This window comes from Helianthus annuus, chromosome 10 (genome assembly GCF_002127325.2).
Source record: "Helianthus annuus cultivar XRQ/B chromosome 10, HanXRQr2.0-SUNRISE, whole genome shotgun sequence".
NCBI lineage: Eukaryota > Viridiplantae > Streptophyta > Magnoliopsida > Asterales > Asteraceae > Helianthus > Helianthus annuus.
Genome location: NC_035442.2, coordinates 131,215,693 through 131,235,401, shown reverse-complemented (window position 1 = coordinate 131,235,401; position 19,709 = coordinate 131,215,693). Strand labels below are relative to the sequence as shown.

Sequence of the window (19,709 nt, the reverse complement as noted above, 5' to 3'; positions counted from 1 at the left end):
GTTCGCTAGGCATTCAGATGTGTGATCAGGTGATACTCGATAGCATCAAGATTCGTAAGGATTCAGAAAGGGTGAAAAGATCATGTTCGAGTAGGAGACAATCGCTGCTATGACTCCTATAGACTGCTGAGTTCTAACATAACATCAATTAACAGAGCGGAACCCCTCTCACACTCGTTGAGCCTCACTGGGACTCGCATGCGCCCCACATTATTATTATGTGTGCACCCATAATAATAAGGCAATTTGCATGCTTATCTCAGTGCCTCTTAACTCGCGCTGAAAGGTTCCCCGAATTCGAGCAATAAGACAGATGACGCCACAGCATAGATCATGAAAGTTCAAGAAGAGTCGCACTCTTAAAACACGTAACATGGGTTGGCAGGGCCGGTCCAACCATTTTGGTGGCCCTAAGCGAAAAAATTTTTTGGAGGCCCTTAACTTGTTATTGCCGATTTAGTGTTTGTAGGTTCATTATTTGTAGGTAGATCATTACTTAGCGGTTCATGATTTGTAGGTTCGTGTTTGTCATAAGTTTATCGAATTTGTGCTAGTTACAAATTTTAGCAGGAATCATTTTTGTCATTCAAATAAACCTTTCTGTTTCTTTTAATAACAATATATATTTGTGTGCTCAAATTCCATTTGAAATTGAATTTATCTAAATATTTAAAGACAGTAGGCGAAAAGAAGATGTATTCTTATAATATTATGTTTTACTTTTTACTTGATTGCAAATTTAAAATATATAAAAACAACACCTTAGAGCAAATTGGAAGAAAAGTAGATATGGGAAAGAAATGAACAATTATTTCTGCCGATTAATAACAATAATCAAACAAATATTCAGATAAGCAATAACAAACACTAGACGTATTCAGATAAGCAATAAATAACAGTAGGCATATAAATTATAAAAAGAAAAACAATGGCACTGAGTAAAAATACAAAGCCAACAAACAAACCTGAAACTTGAGACAAAAATCCAGTTTGAATTGTTCCGAGCTTCTATTAGAAATCAATCAACGTACAAACCAAAATTTGGAGAAATAAATCAGAACCGTAGATTTGGCACTTGGCACTAATTGCCTTCATCGCAAATACAGAGGGACAAACAAATGGTAAAGAAATTGACCATTCCGCTTCCAACAGACATTTAATATCCACTGATTGTGCCTCTTTCTTTGCAAAACAATAATAAACTTTTTGGCCCAATACCATTATTTTATATAGAATAAATTTTAAATGTGAGGCCCTTAACATGTGGTGGCCCTAGGCCCAAGCCTTACCTGTTAACACTAATGGGCCGGCCCTGTGGGTTGGTAACATAGAAGTTCATACTGCAGTGCTAAGTGTGCATTCACGTGTGATGTTATTCATAAGCAAACACTAGATATACTATGCAATAGTCAAGGAGAAACGAACCTTGCAGTCTGGAGCTGAGTGTCATGGTCGATTTCGGATCTCTTCGGTTATAGTCTGGTTTTATGAAAACGTTTTAAAACCAAATTCACTATAACCAGTGGCTCTGATACCAAACTGTCACACCCCCAAAATACCACCTAGGGAATGTCCCTGCTAGGCGTGTGACGTACCAACAACGAGCCACTAATTACATTGAACCCATATAAGTTTCTAAATGAAATCGTCACTTATTAATAAAAAGAATCAACATTAAGTTTAAATAAAAGCCAACATGTTCAGCGGAAGCAAATAGTAACCCAAAGTTAAACTGTTTCAAAACCAATGTATAATATCAATAATCCAATCACACGAATCCACCCAGTTCGACCTATGACCACTTCAGCTACTCCAAACAGCAAGTTCCAAATCCAAGATATCTAACGGCCTGCGAGCATGCAACAAGTGTATCAGACAACGCTGGTGAGTTCATAGTTTTTACCAAAACGTTGATTACCAAGTGTTTAGTTAATCCATTGAATTTAATTCCGAAAGTAATGTTGATAATACCCCGAATACAAGACGGCTTCTGATTATTTTGCCCTTTCTCCAATGCTCCTATCAAAACATTGGTCATGACTAGGTCATTAGTTTAACACCCGTCCTCCCAGGAACGGGGTGAGGTTGCCAAACCTAAGTAGCGCTACTAACTAATACCATGTTACCTCCCAGGTAACCAAACAACACGGAGGGACTTTAAAGGTGATAGGAAGAGTATATTATCCAACATTCCCGTTTTTACCCAAAAGACTTATCCCTCACCGGGATACCCACTGACTGTCCCAACCACCGGGACGCATGCTCAAGAGAGATGAACTCACCTTTGGTTTGCTCGGTAAGTTCAGTTACTTGCTTAACAGTTGATCACAGACGTCCTAACATGATTACCGATAACAATCAACCTCAATTGCACATAATCCACACGTTACACGTACAGTTAATTCACATATTCCATGTTCACATAATACACAGTTATTGCTCATATAGCACACTCATACAATTCAAGTCATAGCGGTTAATCCAGTATCATCATGTAATCACTTAGTACGTACGGCCCACTAAGACTTCAGCCTACACATTGAAGTCGTCCAAAACTATCAATTCATAACATACGTCATATGCCAATTCTAGTTTACAAACAATATTAATAGTAATCCAAACTTAATATACCTACACATATAATACTCTCACATTCATTAAAGCCCAGCATTACATATGCGGCCCAAGTTTAATCCGATTATGTGTGGCCCAAATTAATAAACTAATTTATGTGTATGACTTATTCAAAAATCAGGACTTCAGTTTTTGAAAACGTGTCAATCAGTTACATATGTAATCACCCCTTCCAATCACAATCTCATTTAGATCAAATAACATGGACATTCAAAAAAAAATTCAAAATAACAATTCCTCAATATGCTCCATTCGATTGGCTGTACCACCTATTTTACCCAACCCCTTATGGCATCTCCTTTCCATCATCATTATTAAAACAAACCATGTAGCACCTAATCTCAATATATCATCTATCGTGCATTAAACACCCGGCGATTAACTATCACTAAATCATAACATATCAATATCAATATTAACACTTACTGATCGATCATATAGTTTGTTAAGACATAGTTTCCATCAAAATTCATACTAACATATCTTTCTAACCTATATCTCGATCTCATGTAAACCATATACACCACACATAACAACACTTTAACATATACAAAGAAACAACATACTAACCAAGTGTTCAACCAGATTAACTGCTGCCTCGTTGATAGGGGGAATTCTTCGGCCGTCGCGATTCCAGGGGGGGTTGTTTAGGGTTTGCTTATGTGTGTTTAACAAGGAATCGTATAAAGGTTATGACTCATGCACAAACTAAGGGGATGGGTTGGGCTCAGATTGGTTCGGTATGGTATGTGGGCTGAGAGAAGAGGAATACAAAAGTCCCTGTAAACTTGTGATTTGACCATTATATATTTATATATATTCCATTGACTGAAAGAAAATCACGTGATACTACATGATCATTCAAACAATTTGCTTTTAGTAAATTCAGTTGAGACTTATAAAACCATGATTTCTATAAAGTTTGACCATTCATTGGACCGCTAAATCCACTTTTGTCTTGTAATGGGCCGCCACAATGGTTTTAATACATATATTAAATCGGATCAAGTGGGCTGCCGACCCACTTGTGTTTATATCTTTGTTTGGGCTTTGATTTTGGGCGGTACACGTGAAGGCACAGGAGGGAGTTGGAACCTTGGCACATGTGAACAAAAGTCAACAACAAAGATCTCATCAATTATCATCATGCATCATCACGTCAGAACATCACATGGTAGGCACTAAATATGAATCACATTGATTCTTTTGATTGGGCCGCCATATTCACAAGTGACAACATCTACAATCTTTGACGGCAGAGTGGGTGTGGACTTCTTTTGGGCCGAGCATCTTAACCCAATAATTAGAGATTTGGGGCCAAAGGTGTATAATAATAGTGTGGGCACAATATAGGCATTTAGTACTAACACTTATAAACTCGTAACCAATTAATCCTAGTGATCCAATTTAATTTAAACAGGTTTAATGGGTTTGCAACATATACGTAGTGACGTCGTGTAACGAAACATGAACAGTAGTGATATAAGTCAAGTGCTACCAGGTTAAACAAGACTAACCTTGAAAGTTCGGGTTGTCACAGTCTGCTTCGTATCCACTGTATCCACCATATCCACCATATCCACTGTCTCCTCCGTATCCACCGTCTTCCTCCGTATCCACCGTCTTCTCCATATCCACCTTCTCCTCCATATCCACGGTATCCTCCGTATCCACCGTCTCCTCCGTATCCACCGTCTCCTCCGTATCCACCGTCTCCTCCGTAAGAATATTCACACCCGTATCTATAATCCGGATACCCTTGTTGCGTCGGATAACTTGGTTGACCAGCATGGTATGAGTCATCTACAGGGGCTGTTTCATCAACAGGGGATGCGTGTTCAAATCTAGAAACGGTCTGTTTTGTTTTCCTTGTATACTAGACACAACCTCCTCTTGCTCATTAGAATCGGGAATGCCAGACTCCTCCAAAATAGACAACCGTATCATCATTAGTAAATAATAAACTAAAACAACAAGTAATTAAAACATTTAAGCTAATAACTGTTACCAAAACGCTTTCGGGCACCCAGTTGTCGCTAGAATACTGCCCCAAGACATAGTTGTCGTCCCAGTATGATGACATTTCAACACTTCGGGATGATAAGAACACAAATGCAAACAACAAGAGTTTCTTTCGAAGAAATAGAAGAAGAAACAGAATGAATGTTGAATGCTCGGGTGGACCAAGAATGCACTGTATGTTGCACTTTATGTGAGATATAGACGCCTCGTATAGCTCTAGACACCCCGTATTGCTTTAAGTCACATGTCAGACACATAGTCAAATCAGTCTCTAAGACGCCTCGTATAGGCCTATACAAGGCGTCTTAGTACCCTCGTATTGGTCCCTCGTACAGGCCTAGATTCCCCGTCTGATGTGACTGATGTGACGTTATGCGTGGTGCAGAAGCTGGTCGAGAAAAGCAACCCTATACGCCTCGTATAGGCCTATACGAGGCGTCTAGAAGGGTGTGTAAATAGGCATTAAGGTGTGTAAATATGTAGACCCATCTATAAAGTTCACTCGGGAACTCTCACGTCTTTCTTAGGAGATATATACGTTGGTACTTTTACCAAAAGAGCAAAGTCATCTGCACAAGTTAACTCTAAAGAGATAAGTATTATCCAAAGTAGAAGATGAGCAACCTCATGGGCGGAAAGCAGGAGCGGACCTAGGTTATAGCCTGGGTGGGTGGGCACGCCCCTTGAAAAGAAAATTTTAGTGTATTTTATAGGCAAAAATCTCGACCGCACCCCTTAAAATATTGGTTAAAACCCACGTTCGCACCTCCAATAAATAATTTCTGTGTCTGCCACTGGCGGAAAGCCCCGCCTATAAAAGGGTGTTCCACTCTAAATACTCTCTCTATATTTATCACCTCTCAATAGGGCTGTAAACGAACCGAACGTTCAGCGAACAGTTCGTGAACCGTTCGGCCGGAAGTTCGTTTGTGTTCGTTCGTTTAATAAACGAACGAACATGAACAAGAAATTTCGTTCGATTAGTTAAATGAACGAACATTAACAGTGGTCTTGTTCGTTCGATTGTGTTCGTGAACGTTCAGTATGGTGTTCGTGAACGTGTTCGTGAACATGTTCATGAACATTCGTTGATTTGCGTTCGTTTATGTTCGTATGTTTGTGTTTTAATTGAAGATCTTTGTACTTTTTTATATTTTATTTGTACTTTTTTATATTATTAAACTTTTATGTATTTTATTACCCTAACAATTAAACTAGGAAACCCACTTTCACCTTATTTATCATTTCCTTTCATTTCTCATTATTTACATCGGCGAATACGATTGACCTCCATTCCACAATAAGGGATTCAAGTTCGAGTGCTACTCTCTCGGCCACTGGGCCATCTATCTTTATTCATCGCGTTCGCCAAATTTATTAGTGTTTGTTTGTGTTCGTGAACCGTTCGCGAACACGATCATTTCCTTAATGAATGAACACGAACATAAAATCTCGTTCGGTAAGTGTTCATGAACCGTTCGTGAACACATTTATTTCCTTAACGAACGAACACTTGTTCGTGTTCATTCGGTTCGTTTACAGCCCTGCCTCTCAAAGAACCATCCCCTAATTCTCTAATCGGAGGCTGATCGTAGGAGACCCCTTTCTACGATTAGACTAACAGTGTTGTTAATCTTAACATATACGCGAAAGCTTGAAGCTGAGGAACGTCCGAACTATAACAAGCTATATCTTTGTTGTATCAACACTAACAAATAGGAAAATTATTTAATCTATTAACTTTTTATAATACCCTCACATGTTATATATAAAAAGAACAAGCGTGACATCCGGTCTCAAAACCTTTCTTTTCTTTTGTGTTTTTGAGGAGTAGGAATAGCCTTTCCATCTTCTTGGATGGATACAAGAGAGAGAAAGTAGACAGACAAAGGGGAGGAAGAACCAATGGATAATTGTGTGAAAACAACTACCCCTTTATCTTCTTTCTCTTCTGTCCAATCTAATCTATCCATGGCCATTTCTTCACCTTCATCTGCACCTTTCTTGGACTCACTCTTCTACTGTGAAGAGCAAGATCATCCATGGAGCTATGACCACAATGAAGAACATGAACAAGATCTCCATCCTCCAACCATAAACCACCAAGATTTCTTCTGGGAAGATGAAGAACTTGTCCATCTCTTCACCAAAGAACAGTTACAAACACTTCATTCTACTTTCACTTTTGACCACTTTGCTCGCAAAGATGCTGTTGACTGGATCCTTAAAGTCAAATCCCACTTCGGATTCACACATCTCACTGCCATTCTTGCCATCAATTATCTTGACAGGTTTCTTTCAAACCTTCACTTCCAGCAAGATAAGCCATGGATGATTCAACTTCTTGCTGTCACTTCTCTCTCTTTAGCTGCTAAAGTTGAAGAAACTCAAGTTCCATCTCTCCTAGATCTTCAAGTATGTACCCCATACATAAAAATTTGTACCCTAATTTGCCCATAATATCATCATTAGTTCATTATCCAGTAGTTTTTGAAGTGCTCATTTGTCACTCAAGTACTACACCAAGTACTGCATTGATAGGTTGTACGATGCGCTTTTCAAGTTGTACGTTATAGTAGTTAACAACTTATCATTAACCACTTGAGAGAAGTAGCCAGTAGCTACTAGCTAGTAGCAGTAGCTTCCTGTTTTAATGAAATTAGGGTTTTGTGTTTCTTGCAGGTGGAAGACACAAAGTACATGTTTGAGCCCAAAAACATACAAAAAATGGAGCTTTTGATGATGTCAGCCCTGGAATGGAAGATGAATCCAGTTACACCAATCTCATTTCTTGATCATATTGTTAGAAGACTGGGATTAAAGACTCATCTTCACTCAATTTTTGTCAAGAAATGTGAAGATCTTATTCTGTTCTTGGTTTCAGGTATTCTTTTTCACTCATTTTGACCAAAATCTTGACAAACAACGTATGATCGATCAAACGTTTGACTAGTTTATGATGTTTCTGTTGGTTTTGTTTGGATTCAAGATTCAAGATTCGTGGGTTATCAGCCATCGGTATTGGCCACAGCTGCAATGCTTCATGTTATAGATCAAGTTGACTATTTCAACTCTGTTGACTATCAGAATCAGCTTCTGGAAGTACTCAAAACCACAAAGGTTTGTCTCTTGTCCTTTATAGGCTGTACCAAGTACCCGCACTTACTTATAAATTATATTTGTTGTGTGAATTTACTGGAGTGAGTACACAACTTTATCTGCATATAGTACAACAGTCGTTGAAGCACTGAGGATTCTGTGATTTCTGTATATGATAACTGAGTTATGTCTTTGACTATGGTAGCACCACTATAAATCATTTGTTTTTTTCTTCTTTTTATTTATTAAATTTTATTTTAATTTTAATGGTCTTAAACAAATAATTTTTTTTTTGTTTTTTTTTCTTCTTTTTATTTATTAAATTTTAATGGTCTTAAACAACTAAACTTTTAATGGTAGCACCCCATGAAGTACCATGTACTGAACATACTCTATGTGTGAGAATAAAAATTACTTCCTTAATGGGAAGCGTCCATCTCTAAGTGTGAGAATAAAAATTACTTCATTAAGCTGGTGAAATGAAAAATATTCAAATGTCTTTGCATGATAATTTAATAAAATTTTATTCATTGTGGGTAATATGATGGATATTCAGATATAACATTGATAATTAAAATGTTACAGGGATGTTTTAGGTTGATAGCTGTCTGATTACCCAAATATATTTCATACTGGCTTGAGGGTGGTGTTTAGGTTTTTGGGGGCTTAAGTTTAGTGTTTAGTGTTAGTTTTTAGGTTTTTTTGTGCTGGAGGTTAAGGTTTTTGAGGGGTGGGGTGGGGATTGGGGTTGACGATTTTAGTTTTTTTGTAGTGTTGCACATGTGTAATATTAATTTATTTTTTTAAAAAAGTTTTTTTTTGTATCTTAAAAATGTTAGATTCACATGCAAAAAATGTAAAAAAAAAAAAAATAGTGTGTTTTTAGGTTTTTTTGAAGAAGTTTTCACTTGAACTCTCCCAATTATCATAATCATTTATGTTAATAAGTTATACATTATTAAAAAATAGAAATAGTATTTGGTAGTTAGAACTTAGAATTACTATATATAAAGTTATTAAAAATGTGGTTGACTAATTTATGTTCCTTATATGTTTTTGTTTTTGGAATTTAAACAAATAAGATCATACATGGCTATATTTGGAATCACCAAAATTCGTTTAATACTCCAACAAGGGACGAATGCGTCTTTGTAAATCTTTTCTTATATTATAAAAAGGTAATCCATAAAAAGTTATTATAATATATTTTCTTAGAAAACTGTCATAATAATTCATATCTTAATCAGCTTGGTCAAATAAAATCTAGCATTACTGGACAGCACTAATAAAGCTACAAGAAACTCTATGAGATTTGAGGAAAAGAGTAGGTGACATATTGAAGATAATTAAACTTTGTACATATGGTCTCCGCAGGAGAAAGTAAAGGAGTGCAATGAGATGATTATGGAGGCATCACATATAAGTTCCTTTAACCTCAAAAAGCGAAAGTTTGAAGAGGATGAAACCATGCATATCATCTCATCATCATCATCATCCCATCACTATCATCGTCAACCTCCTCTCAAGAAAACGGGGATTGTACAACAAAAGTTGGGTTATGGTTCGCTAAGTTGCAAAGTGCCTGTTGACGTGGCATATATTCCTTGATATGTACATAATGTGGTGGTCAGTAGCATTTTCAGTTAATTATTATGAGATAAATTTTGCTAGATTCATGTCATTTTGAATAATAGACGACGAATGGATATGTGATCATCACAAAGATATTGATATGAGGTTATTTTTTATGCTTATGAAGTTCTAGTGATTAAGATGAGAGCTCAAATAGTTATATATAAGGATGTAATTTAGAGAAAATTATAAAAATGAGTTATTTTTTTAATGTGATACTCAAATTTACTGACACCTATTCACTTTTACTTGAATACAAGACCTCAATTTTGTTAAATGCAATGCTTATTTCTACTTGAATCATATTATCAATAAATGAATAAATAAATACACATACATACCTATACACACTGGGGCGTGCGAACGTACACGCGCACACACACAGTGACGAAGCTTGAAATTTTTCACCGGGGGTCGGGAGTCACTGGACCTAAAAATTCTATATAAGTAACTTTTTTTTCTTATAAAACCGGGGGGTCGAAAACGTATATACCAAAAAAATTCTATACGAAACGTACATACATAACACTACTGAGCGAAAAGTTCGAAGAGTCGGGCGCCCCTCCCGACCCCTTGAAAGCTACGCCCCTGCACACACATCAATCATACACCTCGTGTATCAACTTCCCATCGCGTATTATTATTATTATTATTATTATTATTATTATTATTATTATTATTATTATTATTATTATTATTATTATTATTATTATTATTATTATTATTATTATTATTATTATTATTATTATAAACTTTCGGTTGTTGATGGTGCTGGGTGGTAGAGGTGGCGGCTGTCGGCGTGGTGGGGAGTGGCAGCAGTTGTGGTCGGTGGGAGGGTGGTGGAGGTGATGTAGGGTGAAAGAGAGAATGAAATGGGAAAAAATAAAGTGGTGAATGGAAAAAAATTGGGGTGTTTTAGAGGAAATAAAATAGACGATCTAATAGGTGATTTCATTCAATTAACTAATCAAACACCATTTTATTCATTGCCTCATAATGATTTATTTCATTACATCTCTCATTTCTGCATACCAAACAATTCCTAAGATTTATAAAGAGAAATACCGAGGAAATAAAGCAAGAAAAAATAAAATAAAATAAAATAAACACCCAAATAAAGCCAAAAAATAAAGGAATTCAATTTTTAAAATAAATCCAAAACTACCCAAAGTATTAAAAGTTGAATGATTTAATGTGAGAGTGTCACTTCATTTTTACCTAAATTGAACTCAAGTACTTAAATCAATTGTGATGGTGTTTCCAAATTACACAAAAAGATTTTCTTCTACACCCAACTTCATTCTTCTGTAAACATTTTGGGTGCATGAACCAATTTTTGTTTCCCGAATACACTTCCCAAATCAATTTCGATGGTGTTTTAAAAGTAACCAAACATGATGCTAGTACCTAAACACGCACCTCATGGCTCACACCCTAATATATGATGTTTTCTAACTTTGTATATTATATTAAGGAAGTACACTCGTTGGTCATTGGTGCATGGGCGCCTGCTGGCAATGAGCAATTCGCCAACAACGACTAACGAGGAATAAAGGAGAACAATCGGCTTTGAAGTTTTCTCATGGATAAAATTTTAAAATAACATAACTAAAAGTTGTTTTGTAACTTTATTTATTAATTTTTTTAGAGAAAATGACAAAAACCATGGACCATATATGTGTGTTTGTTTGAGATCTTTCAGTTTATCCAACTTCGTTTTTTAAGTAACATTACGAAATAACAAGGTAACAAAACGCTTGATACATGATACTAATAATAATCAAGCAGAATATAGACAATACTACTTAGACTACCCACAACGCTGACTTTTATGTAGGGGTGTGAATTTCTGACACGACCCGAAAATCTGATACGAACCTAACACGAAATTCGCGGGTAGGTTTAGTCTAAACGGGTTCGGGTCAGTTTCAGGTTGAACCCGCAAACCCGTTTAGGTTAACAGGTTGGGTTCGGGTCAACCTGGTCAGGTTGGCGGGTTGACCCGTTTAACATTTATACTATATTAAATTTTTTACAATACATTTTATGTGATAAATTAAATGAGGTGTGTATTTTATGCCACGATTATAACTTAAAAAGAGAAATCAACATATATTTTATAATTTAAATATGATATTATTATATACATTTGTGTTTTTAACTCAATTGTAATTTTAATATATAAATTTCAGAAAAAAAAAAAATTAAAAAAATCGAGTTAAACGGGTCGTGTTCGGGTCAATCCATGAAACCTCGGGTCGTGTTCGGGTTGATATGTATGATACGATTTTCGGGTTCGTGTAAAATTTTCGGTTCGGGTCGGGTTGAACCCGCTAACCCCCGAACACGACCCGTTTAGCACCCCTACTTTTATGGAAGTTATTCTTTCCATTTCACCTCAGTCTGTACTCCTTGCCCGAACCAATTTCAACGAGCGCCTCCACTTCCCCTCTCTCTTTCTCCTTGCCCTCTCACAATTATTCACATGTGTCGTTTGTTTTCATGATCTTCTCCTCCTCTCTAAACTCACTCATTCTCTCTCTCTTCTCCACGGTAGACGAACGTTCAATGGGTTCATTTCACAAAGTGTTGAATGAAATTGGTCTAACAAGAAGTTGGAATCCATGTAATAATAAGTGATAACATATATGTTTCTTGGTTTATTTTTAACATGAAATGTGATAAAACTTAAAAGTATATTCAACATACTAGCCAGCATTGTGAACTTTTATAATTAAACATATTGCAAATGCTGCAAAGATGAAGTGTCACAATCAATAATACCGAGAGGTCAAAAGACAAAAGGTTTAGGATATTGAATTTGGGGGACAAAAAATCTTTAAAAAATAAAGGGAATTTATGTGGCATGGGCCAACGAATAGTTAGTTTGTTTCATGTCTGAATTCATAGTAGTAAATAGCAATGTTTTAAAATCCGGTTTTTTAATCATACCGGATTAGGCACAAAAATGGTTTAACCGGTTGAACCGGGTTGTGTCGGGCGGTTCAACAGGGTTGACTAGTTAATTGTATAATTTTATAAATTACAACATTAACTCAAAAATAATCCAAAATTGGATTAAAATGGAAATCTGGAACGAACGATGGGGTGATGGAAGTCTGGAACAAGTCACGAATGATGGAGTGACAAAGCAAGTTTTGAATTTTGATCGATGGAGATAAAATATTAAATTGAATCACGAATGATGGAGTGATGAAGTAAGTTTTGAATGTTGATCGATGGAGATAAAATATTAAAAGTTGTTAGGTTAAAGCTAAGAGTAAACATGGAGATGAGACGGTAAAAAGTAAAATCCTACCCCAAAAACAGACCTGAGACGATACCGGTATAACGGTTCAAACCGGTATACCGGATTTTACCGGCGGTACAAAGTATATGCCGGTTCTCCTACTTACCAGGGTGTTTCGGACCGGATTTACATCCGAAAACGGTAATACCGGTATAACCGGCCGGTATTTACCGGTTTTTAAAACATTGGTAAATAGTAAAAGTTGTGTTCGAGATCGGGTTTGAATAGGGATTTCGTAGTATTTTTACTAGTTTATAGTATTTGGGGATGGTTCAAATGAAAACCACTTTTATTGTGAAAACTCGAAAACTAACTAAAAAAAGCCTAAAAAACACACAAAATTTTTTTTTTTTTCAATTTTTTTTTTTATAAAAATCGCTAGTTTTTATATATAAAAAAAAAACTTTTTTTCAAAAAAAAAAAAAAAATTTTTTGTGTAGTGCACATGTGTAATAAATACACATGTGTAGTACACATACATATGTGCAGTATTACACATGTGCACTACACAAATTTTTTTTTTTTTGAATTTTTTTTTATATTAAAAAAACCTGCGAAATTTTGATTGCAAAAAAAAATTAAAAAAAAAAATTTTATATGTTTTTTTGGCTTTTTTTTAATTAGTTTTCGAGTTTTCACAATAACTAGTGGTTTTCATTTGAACATTCCCCTATAGTATTTAACCATTAAATATAATAACTTGTAATCAAAATCATTTTTATAAACTTATAAACCTACACTTTATGATAATTTTAGACTTGTGATATAAATTCGAATACGATTTTATTAAACGTATCTTTTGACAAGATTATTCAAACAAATACTTAGATACATTTTCGTAGCTAGCCAAGAATGTGAGTATATATATATATATATATATATATATATATAGTGTAAGTATATGGAGAAAACCAATTTTATTGAGAAAACTTAGGAAACTAGAATATGTGGACCACATTCATCCACATCACCTCATCCAAACCCATGCTTTAAGGGTATTTTGGTCTTTTTGTTTTTTCTTTAAAGATTGTGCTTTGTACTTTTCACCTTTTTCAACCCATCATCCATCACCTTTTTCAAACCATCATCATCCATTCTCTCTCTAAAATAACACCTTTGAGAATTCAAAATATCTCATTCTCTCTCTATCTTCTTCTTCTGTACATTCACCACCACCATCATCATCATCATCCATTCTCTCTCTATCTTCATGATTCAATATAAACACCAAGAACACACACAAGTGTGTGTGAGAGAAGCAAGCCTGAATCGTTATTGTTAAAAAAAGAGAAACACCAAAAACACACACATAAGCGTGTGAGAGAAAGAGAAACAAGATTCTCCATCGTGTTCATGAAGAACACCAAGAACACACATATAAGTGTGTGCAAGAGAAGCAGGCTGAAATCGTTTGGTTGCATGAGTTTCTAGAGAGGGAAAGTTATTGGAACACCAAGACCAAAAACACACACAAGTGTGTGAGTGAGAAGAAGGTCAGAAATCATTTGGTTCATGGGTTTTAGAGAGAGAAAGTTGTTAGAACACCAAGAACACACACAATTGTGTGAGAGAGAAGCAGGTCAGAAATCGTTTGGTTACATGGGTTTTGGTTGAGAAAAAAACTTGTTAGAACATAAAGAACATACTCACAAGTATGACATGGGCTGGTTCCATGTCTTAATGTTATTTATTTGGTAAAAGTTGAATGATTTTGTGTGTGTATTAGTAAAATAGATTTGATAGTTTGTTGGGTATTTTTTTATTTTAAATGTATTAAAAAAAATTAGAATTGAGATAATGATTCTTGTTGTTGTTGTTGTTATATATTAGTTACATTTAAAAAGTCCATAATATAATCGTTGATGATCTCGTTTATTTTACAGAAAAAAAAATTGTGGTTGGTTTGGTTGCTTGTTTGAGGCTTTTGATCTGAACAGTAATTGTTTTTGTTAGTTTGATTGCTTGTTTGGGGCTTTTGATCCGAATACTAAGTGTTTTTACCTACTTACATGTCTCTATTACAAATGGATGAAAACGGTTTTTTTAAAACATCCACGTTGTAACACTTGTTTATTTGAAAGTTCTTAAAATAACCGTTGTAACACGTGTTACATCTTTTACACAGTTGTGCATTTTCCTTATTATAATCCCATCCTCAACGTAAAGATACATCCAATGAAACACATGTTACAAAAGGAAATTACCTACTTACACGTCTCTATTACGTTGATTTAAACATATATTTAAAAACATCCACATTGCAACACTTGTTTATTTGAAAGTTCTTAAAACAACCGTTGTAACACGTGTTACAACTTTTTTAATGTTGTGCATTTTCCTTTTTATAATCCCATCTTCAGCTTGAAGATACATCCAACGCAACACGTGTTAGATTTTTCAAAACATCCATTTGTACCACTGGCTATCGTCCGGCTTGTCACTTATTTGAAAGTTCTGTAAACAACCGTTGTAACACGTGTTACAACTTTTTACTCAGACCTGCAGTTTCTTTTTATAATCCCCTCCTCAACGTAAAGATACATCAAATGTAACACGTGTTACAACAGGTTTTTACCTACTTACACGTCTCTATTGCAAATGGATGAAAACAGTTTTTTTTAAACATCAACTTTGTAACACTTGTTTACTTGTTTTTGTTCACAGGTGAAAAGATGTTTTGTGTTCAAGATGAAGTTGGTTATCAAGAAGCGAAGCCCGCCGAAGGATTAAAACGCATCATCAAGTTTTCATGGTGACGATGGTGTGTTTTTTGGTTGGCTGCTATGTGTTGTGAAGATGGATGTTGTTGTGAAGACCATATGTAACATGTGTAAGATAGCTATACATGTGTTACATTTGTTTCCCCATAGTGTAACATATGTTATAAACATGTGTTACATATGTCAGTCCCTTTGGTGTCAATTTAAACTTAGTAAAATTACATATGTAACAACATTACGTCATCCAAAATGTCATATCAATGAACAAACAAGTAATATATGTAACTATAAGTATATGAGACTAGCGTAACGAATTAAAGGGACAAACGATACACTTCATGTTACATATGTACCTAGAGTTGTTATTAACAATGTTATTAGTAGATACAAAAGCTGCATTAATGTATATTTTTTACATTGAACCCAGCATATTGGTCATAAGTCTTATACATGGCAAGAAGTTCTTCCGGTGTGACGTATGATTTAACATTAATAGGATGATATTGCTCGTTGACATTCGGTGTCCACAATTTAGTGCCATTAGAAGACTCGCAAAGATGGTAATGTGGAGTATGTTCTAGATCATCTGTGGACATAGGGATGGATGTTAGTATAAGTTTACGTGCGTTATGAACGTTGTAATACGTTTAGCACCCTAGGGTAACAAAAAAAGATCACACATGACACTTGTCGCCATGTTACACATGTTAATTGTGTGTGCACATGTAACATCTTCTCTACAACGTGTGTAACATCCTTAAAAGTTGTGTTCCTACTATGCTTTATATTTTTTAAGTACTTATAGGTAAACATGTTTTTTAAGATACAACATGTAACATGTGTTACACCGAAATGTTACACAAGTGTTTCCAGTTTACACATGTTACGTCTTGTGTAACTCTGCTTTATATTTTGTAAGTGTTTCCAGTTTCCAGTTTAAACATGTTTTAAAGATACAACCTGTAACATGTAAGTATTTATAGGTAAACATGTTTTAAAGATACAACCGTATCACCTTACAAGTTATATGTTTTGCTGACAAACGCCATGTCACACATGTTACACACTATAGAGTGAAACAACAGTATTGAACGTTGCTACACATTTCCCATTCTGTCATAACATGTGTAACCTTTTTGGGGGTTTCGATGTTGTAGGTTTATACAGACTTAAATATATACAAATGATCCAAAAATGATCATACATGTGCTACCCTCTAGTGTAACATAAGTTACAAACATGTCTTACATATGTGCAGCCCCGATTTTTGGTAACAAAGGGGTTGAACATATGTAACACATGTTTGTAACATGTGTTACACTAGAGGGTAACTTCTGTACAACGTCAAATGTACCCACCACCTGCCCTTCATCGACTTCTTGTTCCCCTTCTTCATCGGTTTCTCCATCTTCCTGCCAAGATCCCTTCTCGTTTTGCTGTAACTGCTATGGTCAAGTCATAATAACACAAGTTACAGTCCAGTATTTTTAATTTACTAATTAAAAAACAATAGTAGTAACATAACTAACACTAGTTACCTTCTACCCAATTATGCCCTGAACTTGAAGACTCCCCAAATTTTGAGTTTTTATCTGCATCATTTCACACATAAAAAAAACTAAGCAAAACCACCCAAAAAAAGGTTATATATGTAAACAGTTACCATACACTTCAAACAACTACTATCCGGTAGAACCAACTCCCTCGCTGCAAGCACTAAACAAACATGTAACATATGTTAGCACAACCTTTCGTATTTGTTTGACGTCGTATAGCTTTTGTTTTTGTTTTCTAGACTGGACAGTTGTGCTCCCCACAACAATTGTTTTAGATGTGTTACCCTTAAGTGTAACACACGTTACAAACATGTGTTACATATGTGTAGCTCCTTTTTGTGTCCAAGAAAGGGCTGGTTTTAACATAAGTAACACGCGTAACATTATTACAACATATGTAGCTAATTATGCTAGCAAGACATTTCAACTAACAACCCATTTAAAATAAATTTCAACCCATTTAAAATTACATTTCAACATTTCAACTTGTAAGCTAAGAACAACTGATAATATCAAAAAAAAATAAAAATGATTTTAATACAAAAATAAAAACCTGTAAACTACATAAACATTTACCCATTAGTAGACCATTTTGTGCACACAAAAACATATTAACAACAACCTTAACAAAAAAAGGTTACTAAGTAAAACCTCTAGTGTAACACACGTTACAAACATGTGTTACATATGTGTAGCTCCTTTTGTGTCCAAGAAATGGCTGATTTTAACATAAGTAACATGTGTAACATTGTTACAACATATGTAGCAGCAAAAAGAACTACTTTTTATATATAAAATGAACGAGATCATTACTACATAAACATGATTTTAATACAAAAAACAAAAACCTGTAACTACTAAACATTTACCATTACTAGACCACTTTGAGCACACAAAAACATATTAACAACAACCTTAACAAAAAAAATCAAGGTAAATTAGTTCAAACCTGCTTCTCTCTCACACACTTGTGTGTGTGTTCTTGGTGTTCGAGAACACGATGAAGATTGTTGTCTCTATATCTAAAATCAAGGTAAATTAGGTTCAAACATGCTTCTCTCTCACATACTTGTGCGTGTGTTCTTGGTGTTCGAGATGAACACGATGAAGATTGTTGTTCCTCTCTCTAAATCTGCTTCTCTCTCATGTTCATCTTCAAATCTGCTTCTCTCTCATGTTCATCTTCAAATCTGCTTCTGCACTTGCTTCTTGTTTTCTTTCATTTTCCGGTGACTTTTACCGGATGATAACAACTGAAATGTTGCTCTCATATCTAGGGATTTCGATTCACCGTCGCACCTTGTTTTTATCTTGTTTCGCGATTCACCGTAGCACCTTTTTCTTCTTCTCCGGCGAGACTTCTTCTTCTCCGGCGAATGGATGATGATGGTGATGGTGGTGACTTCTTCTTCTCCGGCGAGACTTCTTCTTCTCCGGCGAGACTTCTCTCTTAAATCTCTCTCTCTACCTCCTGAACTCTCACACACACACTTGTGTGTGTTCTTGGTGTTTATTTTGAAACATGGAGAGAGAGAGAGAGAGAATGGATGATGATGATGATGATGGTGAATTTACAGAAGAAGAAGAAGAAGAAAGAAGAGAGAAAATGAGATATTTTGAATTCTCAAAAAGAAGAAAGAAGAAAGAGAGAGAATGATGATGGTTTGATGGTGATGGTGACAATTAAAGAAGAGAGAGAAAGAGATATTTTAATATATGGTTTGTACTTACTTTGACTTCTTTTGGACAAATGTAATCATATCATATGTAATATTACCCATATGCCCTTAAACTAACTTTATTGACTTTATCATGTATTTAATTTAATTCAAAAAGGTTTCAAATTTTATGAGCCATTGGATGATCTTGATCAATGGTCATAGATTGGGTTTCCTAGGTTTTCTTAGTACAAATAAGTTTTCTATACATCCATGCCCTATATATATATATATAGGGTAGGGTTCCTCTACAAAGTGTGTTTTTTCCTACAAAGTGTAGGAAGTGATCTTGACCATTGGATGAATGTGTTTGATGGTTGAGATCATCTTGATAGCATTTTGGTAATATGTGTGTCTTTAAAATAGGGCAATTTAATTGATTAGAGGTAAATGTGTCATTCAACTTGTTTTAAATAAGGAAATAGCTATCAATCATAAAACCACCTCCATAATTGTCGTGAATTTCTCTCTCTCTTTGGTCCTCACCTTCTAAAACACCAAATCATACCAAACATAGTGATATATCAGATCTAGGGTTTCGTTATTTCTTCTTTTTTTAGAGATCAAAGATGTTTTTTTCATGTAGTGTGTTTTAGTGATAAAATACAATGTGACGAGCAAATGATTGACTGCTAAAACACAACGTCAAGACTTTGTTTATGATAAAACAAAATGTGACGAAGCAGTTACAGTTAATGACTGCTAAAACACAACATGACGAACCAGTTACTAACAGTTGTGACACAATGTAGATGTGTTCATAGTAGTGTGTTTTAGTGATAAAACACAACGTGACGAACTAAATGAAATACAGAATATGATGTATTGATCGTATTATAATCATTGATAATCGTCGCATTAGATATTAAAGAGATATCTAGTTTCCTTAAAACTCTCATTAGGATGTAATATATTCCATAATTAAAATAGTTATCAAATTACGAGCATGCCCTTTTAATTAAAATAATTAATTGCCACATGTCATAAGTGTTTTGGTCAAAAATCAAGCAAGGATAAT

General features: G+C 35.0%; 1 protein-coding gene across 2 annotated transcripts; it reads left to right on the top strand.

Moving 5' to 3' along the window:
* The first annotated feature begins 6,444 nt into the window (after positions 1 to 6,444).
* Positions 6,445 to 9,507, top strand: LOC110895523 (cyclin-D3-1). 2 transcript variants are annotated; one of them, XM_022142848.2, is made up of 4 exons: positions 6,445 to 7,071; positions 7,339 to 7,540; positions 7,646 to 7,776; positions 9,130 to 9,507. In XM_022142848.2, exons 1-4 carry the CDS (start codon positions 6,562 to 6,564, stop codon positions 9,361 to 9,363), a joined length of 1,077 nt encoding a protein of 358 aa, XP_021998540.1. In that variant the 5' UTR covers positions 6,445 to 6,561; the 3' UTR covers positions 9,364 to 9,507. The 2 variants fall into 2 exon arrangements, with proteins under 2 accessions (XP_021998540.1, XP_021998541.1); XM_022142849.2 differs by having other exon boundaries at positions 6,473 to 7,071; positions 9,003 to 9,132.
* The last annotated feature ends 10,202 nt before the right edge of the window (positions 9,508 to 19,709 follow it).

Bases quoted from the DNA above. Each gene is read 5' to 3' on its own strand.
- LOC110895523 (XM_022142848.2), top strand. From the start codon at position 6,562: ATGGATAATTGTGTGAAAACAACTACCCCTTTATCTTCTTTCTCTTCT. The intron at 7,541-7,645 runs GTATTCTTTTTC...TTTGGATTCAAG, and splicing joins TATTCTGTTCTTGGTTTCAG to ATTCAAGATTCGTGGGTTAT. The intron at 7,777-9,129 runs GTTTGTCTCTTG...TGGTCTCCGCAG, and splicing joins AAGTACTCAAAACCACAAAG to GAGAAAGTAAAGGAGTGCAA.